Below are 6,723 nucleotides of genomic sequence, written 5' to 3' on the forward strand. Positions count from 1 at the left end.
CTCAATCCCAAAAAATATTCTAGAATAATTATAAAACTTAATCCCAAAATGATTAGAACATGAGAACTTATAAATAAACAATGAAGACTCTTTGAAAGGTAAGTGAAATTGAGTGTTTTAATTTATACTACTAACTCAAAAATTGGAGTTGACGTGACATTTGCCACATGGTGTGTGAGTCACTATTTCTTTAAATAAATATACTGTTTGATACAAATTAAACTCGAAACTATAAGATAAAATTGTTAGATTTTAAGATCTAATTAACTAAGGGGTGTTTGCACACTCATAATGAGATTGTAATGTAATTCAGGATTCATATTTAGATCGAGTGTTTTGAACTTGAATTGTCTAATTGTAATATTCAACTCATTTTTTCTAAATAATTTTTAAATAAACTCTATTTTTCATCGTTTTCATTTCTTTTGCCCTCAATTCGATGCACATTCGTACATTCCTATGATTTCTAATAATTTGATTAGATCTTAAACTCCTTAAACAACCTTCGAATGAAAACTAACCTCGAAACTTAAGATTAAAAGTATATATATTCTTTCAAGAGTACTAACTTCAAATTTTCATGATTCGATATAAGACTAAAAGAGAGAATGTGACATAAAAAAAATGAGGTGAGTAGGAATACGAATACATGAGGTTAGTAAAAAGAATATAATTACTTTCTTCAAAGCTAAAGATATTGTTACTTTCATTAAAATTAAAGGTTTGAATGTTCCCACAACATTATTATTGATTGAAACCAGAAAAAAGGGGAAAGATGAAGAGAAGGAGAGAAGCAATTAAATTTCAATGATAATGATAAAATAGAGGGGAAGATGAAATTAGGAAAAAAGAATAGAATCATAATATAATAATAATAATAATAATAATAATAATAATAAAGAATAGAATAGATAGAAGAAACTTGAGAAAGCAGCAACAACAACAACTAAAGTTAAAAAGGGTTTAGGGAATGGAGAAGGGAAGAGATGAGACAAAAGTGGCATCCCACGTAAATTCGGTGGATGTCCCAACCACGCGTCAACTAAACGACACGTTTTGATAACACGTGTCACCCATATGAAGGTTGCGTTTACAACATTGCATTTGGTCAACCAGGAGGCAACGCTCAATTTTGCTTCTCCCCCCAATGTACCCTTCTTCTTCACTGCCATCAATAGTCAACCCCACACACAATAACTAGTTTTCACTAACTTATGCCTAAAATATCATTTTCTCATCCTCTCAATACACCTTAACTTTCTCCTCCAATCATAATTTTTATGAAATATATAGTCATAAAATTTACAATAAAAACATAAAAAAAAAAAAAAAAACTCTTAAATTCTAAATTTAATTGAAAAAGATCCAATAACAAACCAAGACAGAGTACTATTTTTAAGATCTATTTAGATTAAATATGAATACAATATTTAAAAATTTAGAAAGTGTTTCAAACCCCTAATTAGAAGTAGATAAAAGTGTTTGCAACTCCAATCATAATATTTGGCATTTCCAAACATTTTAAACTAATTTCCACTCTTTTTTTTTTTACCGTATTTATCATATCATATCTAGACGAAATTAAACTAGACTCTTAAATACAAACTATTGTAATCTAAATTATCATAGAATCAAATTGATAGGTTAATAAAAAAATTTGAACATACTATACTATATTTATGATGCACTAATATACTATATTTATGATGCACTAATGCACAATCAACCTTAAATAATTTATTAATTTATTAAATCTTTATCGTAGAGATTCCACACAATTCTTAATAGTTGTTTAAATGACTAACAATAAATGAAGGTAGTATAGTATAATCTATGCTACCGTAGTTCTAGATGTTTCTCAGTTTCATACAGATGTTGAAACAGATGCGAAAAGAAAAAAAAAAAGTGAACTCAGCTGGTAAGGTGAGAGCGTGAGTAATTGGGATATGTTTCTTTGGTTTAACATTGGAGAGGCTGAGCTTTGGTAAAAACAAAAACTCCGCCGCCATCCACTGAACGACCCAATAGCATATTCCCATCCAAATATGAAAGGTAATACAGTCCTCCTACTCCTCGTCTGCTGCAAGTTCAAACCCAATCATACTTAAGCATTATCATCAAATTTTAGTCTCCAGGGACTATTTTTCATAATCCATGGCCTTCTCATCTGAATACACTTACCTCCCTTGGTTTCTCACAGGAACCCCAACTTGAAAACTCCGAAGAAATTGCAAGATCTGAGCATTAAAAGCCGTTTAAATCATCATTTCATTTTCAGGCAAATCGATATCAAGCTTCAACCATCACTTTTTTTTTTTTGTCAGTTGTTTACCTGAAGACTTAGAAATGACCGTGGGAGTATTGCGGGAGCAATTAAAGCCTGCAGCTGTTCGCTAATCTTTATGTTTTGGACACTGATCTGCCAAAAGCAGCTCGCAACATCCACATATCTCACAATTACAATACTTTTAAAGTGTTTCCATAGCATTTAAAGACGCAGATGAATCTCTCTACGTAAGGCGATGTTAAAAAATTCCTCAGATTTTTTCACAACTAGAATACTTTTAGAAGTGTGTCAAAAGAATTGAAAGATGCAGATAAATCGCTCTACGAGATTCAAAATTCCTGGGTTAGGATGTTAGAGTCAAAGATGCAAAAAAAAAAAAAAAAAGTCTTTAATTACCTTCTCTTCAATGTTTCTAACACGTTCTAAATAACCAGTTGAAAAGTCGGGTTTAATTTTCCTTGCTACTCATGTCATTTCAAGTAATCATAAAAACAACTTGGTGATCAGAGATTCAATACTATTGTATAAATAAAAAGAACAATTTTTGTGCAGAGCACCAAATTAAGGGCAATTTACCACATCTATTGAATCTAGATTCTAGAAGGAACCTGAAGTGGAAACATGAGCAAACGAAAACACTTTTTAACTCCAGGAAAACATCGAAGAACTTATTTAGCTAATTGACTACAGAAAGAGAGCACAGATAAATATACATGTTTCTCTGACGGCCAGCAATTCTCACATATCTATATCCGCAGAGTGAAACAAACCAAAAGGAAAGCAAAGGAACACTTGATGCAGAAACTCACCTCCTCAAATTGGAGGTAGATGTTACGTAAAGAAACAACAGAAAATTTTGCAGATACAAGCAGAGTTGCTCCTTCCTGGTCCTGAAAAGCCAAAAACAAAGAATTTCTCTATAAAATGCCAAGACATCCACCAACTACCAACTAGATTCTTACCATTTTTTCCTCATTGGGGTGAGGAGGAGTTAAAAGTAGATTTGTTTGATAATAGTGGGCTTGAATTGTGAGCAAATGAAAATGAGCGGAACTAAAGATGATCAATACAGCTTATAACAGCAATTCATGATTGCCATACTTTGTTTATGGTATACCTCTAACAGTGATGGGATACTCCAGCGAACGACATTTCGAACAATTCCTTCATTCAAACTGTCCTGACATTCAAATTTCTGAAAGATTTGCCCAATCTACCGGTGCAGCCACGAGTAAGGTGTAGCAAATAAACAGAAACACAATAAAAATATTAAATATAACAGTGCTATTTTCCCTCTTAACAATGGAAAATGAAAACTGAAACAAAAATATCAACATTTTTTTTCTTGAAAAAGTTACGTGAAAGAATATCAACATTCATGCCTTGGGATCACTAATTTTCAGGTAAAAGAAAGCAAAACAAGATAGTAGCTCAGCAAACTGGATATCAGTAAACCTCTCCTAACAGACTACTTAAATGATTATTACAAAGAAACTAAGGAGAAGTGATTTAAGATATATTTTGGAATAATTTTCAAAACATTTTCCAAGGTCAAGTTTCATAAGATCAAAATCGATATTGAATGACTAAACGCATGTTTTAGAGTGACTTTGAACTTGTTCAAAGCGATTTCAATCATTTCAAAATCACTCCCAAACAAGCTTAAGGTTGGTCGAGGAACACTGAAATCATAACTTGTGGGAGTTTGCTCAGACGGTTTGGACTGACCTTTTTGCTGTGTTTTGTGTCTAGTTTGCTCGACAACAGACATTACAAGAAGATGATCAACAATTTCCTTTGTAACCCTCCCTTTTGTGATAAATGGAGGCTTATTTGGCAGGCTGAGGTTTGTGCTATGGGATCTTTGAGGGGAAGAAACAATAGAATTTTCAGAGGCTCGTAGAGGAGTCCTCTTGATGTTTCATCCCACGCTATGTTCTATGTTTCTCTTTGGACATTGACAAAATTGTTTGCAATTATACACTAGGTTTCATTGTGCTTTATTGGAGTCCACCTTCCTTTCTTCCGTGGACTACTTTAGTTGGATGTCCTTGAATTATATTCTTTCATTCTTTCTTTAGTTCAATTCTTTATTTTTTTTTAAGAAACGGCATAGATTCTTAAACAAATAAAATGTATATTTCCAGCGATTGAGAAGTAGGAGACATTAGAACCTGAAAGAAAGGAAGTCTGGCTGCAGCTTCAAGAAGAATAAGAACATCAGGAGCCGAAGTGTACTGTAGTCGCCATGTGCCATCCAATTTCATCAGGTCAATAGGGAGACCCATGCTATACGCCTCTACATTGACCTACAACCATAACTTAGAACCAACATGAAATCAGACTGAAGCCCCCTTCTTAAGAAAAATTGTACTAGCTAAGGCTGAAGAATTATTGTTTATGAATAGAATAGAAAGAGAGTGAGAAATAAAGCAGACCAGAGCCTCCTCTATGACACAACGTTGATCAGATGATGCTACAAGCCCCCTTTGAGTTTCTTGAACAGCAACCAGAAGATCGTTCTTCTTGGTTTCCAACCCATAGGTATATGTCTGGTAGAAAGGCATGTCATGAGCAAGATGAAGTGAAAATTGAAGTGAAATTGGAAAATTGTACGAAGAAGAAGAAAGAAACCTGAGTTGTTTGGCTGGCGACGGTTGCTAAACATTGAAACATTTTTCTACAAGAATCTTCTCTAAGGACTCTGCAAAATGGGTTATGTCCATTGAAGGCTTTCTTTTGAGTAGAAAGATACAATGGGGAGACGAACGGCAAGTCCATCCCCGACGATTGGACAACAAATTTTTTTTTCAAAAATTCCAAAGGCAATGATCATAAGAAAATTCAGAAACAGAAGTGCTTGACCAATGACTCCTATAATCGAGAATCTGATCGGAGAAGGCAGAAAAATTGACGAACGAAAACCCAGAAAGGACAACGAATCGCAGTCACCGAGAGAAATTGTTCCCTAACGGGATTCCTAGGTCGGCTTTGTTTGGATCACGATGATAATCTGGAGTTAATTCTCAATCCCATCACCGCATTATTCCGGTGAATCTGCGGGGTACGGGTTGGATTAGCCCAATCCATACTTGGAGTGTGTGGATTATGATTTAGAGCTGACGAGGGAAACAACAACAACAACAAAAAAAAAAAAAAAGGTTTTTGAAATTAGAACCACAAAATAAATTTTAGAATTATTAATAACAAATTAACAATAGACCAAAATATCCTAAAATCAAATAATCTAAAATTCAAATCATAACCACCAACATTTACTACTAATTAAAAATGGAATATTTTTACTTTTAACAAAATAACTATTAGTCCAAGTCTCTACAAATATATTGTACTAAAGCATAATTAACTCAATCAAATACACAAACAATTTCAATAACAATACCATATATACTTTATATTTTCCCTGTTCAAAGTATAAACATATAACTTTTAGTTGAGTCTAAGTCTCACAAATATAGTATATTGAAAAATAGCTAAATAGACCAACATGCCTATTCTAAAGGAAAAAAAAGTGTAAAAATAAAGTCAATATATGGCTCAAACATTTAGCATACGCAGATGGCCATTTTGCATAATGAAATCTGTTGAGCTCACACACTAGGTTGTATTAGAATTTTCTCCATTATAGAAAGAAAAGGGGAAGAAATAAGTTACCTTCTCGGTAATTGCATCTTGTGCAAAAAAGAGCTTTTATTGAAATGTTGAAAACAACATTCCCACTTCTGGGATCAATGTCAAAGAATCCGACATCTTGTTTCAAAATGACTTCTAATCTTTCTCAATGTGCACACTTGTCTTTTCCTTGTATACATACAACATATGATCTCTACTGTAAACCCTGGACTTTAGGGAAACTTGAGTCTTTTAAAGAGCTTGGAAGAATGGAGTAAGTTGGAAAAGTAATCCCAAAGGGTCAAAGTAAGTGTGTTAAGGTTGTTGGAAAGAAGGAAAACTAAGTTAGGATGGTTAAGAAGTTTGGATGTTAGATTGTTAGGGTGAAATATTTGGCCAAGTCCATGTATAGGCTAATGGGGCATGGTAGGTAGCCAAAAGTGAATAAAATAACCTCTAAGGATGATACTGGGTAGCTAAGGCTTGAATGGTGTATCATTGGGTGAGCAAACCTCCAAAGGAGTGTCATGGGGTGGCCAACATGCATCTAGACGAGAAGGACCATGTCTTTGAGAGGTTATTGGTGCTAAAGAAGGATAGGTGGGTTGAAGTTAGGTGAGGAGCCTTGCATGCGTGAAGAGGCTTACAACCATGTGAAGAGGTTAGTAAGGCGTTTTGGGCTCTTAGGTGTTTTTCTTGAGGTGTGGGCAAGGTTGTGAAGAGGTGGCCGACTTAGGCAAGTTGGTGGGTGCTTTATAGGTGACCTTTGCATGCTTAGCCTATTTTTATGGCAAGTAGGAGCT

The 6,723-nt window shown here is 34.1% G+C and overlaps 1 protein-coding gene across 2 annotated transcripts; it reads right to left on the reverse strand.

The window, feature by feature from the left end:
• Positions 1 to 1,728: 1,728 nt before the first annotated feature.
• LOC103502792 (probable plastid-lipid-associated protein 10, chloroplastic) lies at positions 1,729 to 5,758 on the reverse strand. Of its 2 annotated transcripts, none has more exons than XM_008466879.3 (8): positions 4,922 to 5,758; positions 4,726 to 4,839; positions 4,462 to 4,596; positions 3,405 to 3,500; positions 3,097 to 3,177; positions 2,333 to 2,419; positions 2,182 to 2,237; positions 1,729 to 2,077 (listed from the first exon to the last, which is right to left on the reverse strand). In XM_008466879.3, the coding sequence occupies exons 1-8, from the start codon at positions 5,066 to 5,068 to the stop codon at positions 1,960 to 1,962; spliced, it is 834 nt and encodes a 277-aa protein (XP_008465101.2). In that variant the 5' UTR covers positions 5,069 to 5,758; the 3' UTR covers positions 1,729 to 1,959. The 2 variants fall into 2 exon arrangements, with proteins under 2 accessions (XP_008465101.2, XP_008465100.2); XM_008466878.3 differs by having other exon boundaries at positions 1,729 to 2,080; positions 4,922 to 5,431.
• Between the last annotated feature and the right edge of the window lie 965 nt (positions 5,759 to 6,723).

This window comes from Cucumis melo, chromosome 4 (assembly GCF_025177605.1).
Source record: "Cucumis melo cultivar AY chromosome 4, USDA_Cmelo_AY_1.0, whole genome shotgun sequence".
Taxonomy (NCBI): Eukaryota; Viridiplantae; Streptophyta; class Magnoliopsida; order Cucurbitales; family Cucurbitaceae; genus Cucumis; species Cucumis melo.

What these genes read in the sequence shown, in the direction of transcription:
- LOC103502792 (XM_008466878.3), bottom strand. Translation starts at nt 5,068, where the DNA reads ATGGACTTGCCGTTCGTCTCCCCATTGTATCTTTCTACTCAAAAGAAA. An exon ending in TCGCCAGCCAAACAACTCAG is followed by an intron (nt 4,840 to 4,921) that starts GTTTCTTTCTTC and finishes CCTTTCTACCAG; the next exon opens with ACATATACCTATGGGTTGGA. An exon ending in TCTACCTCCAATTTGAGGAG is followed by an intron (nt 2,420 to 3,096) that starts GTGAGTTTCTGC and finishes TGCTTTTGGCAG; the next exon opens with ATCAGTGTCCAAAACATAAA.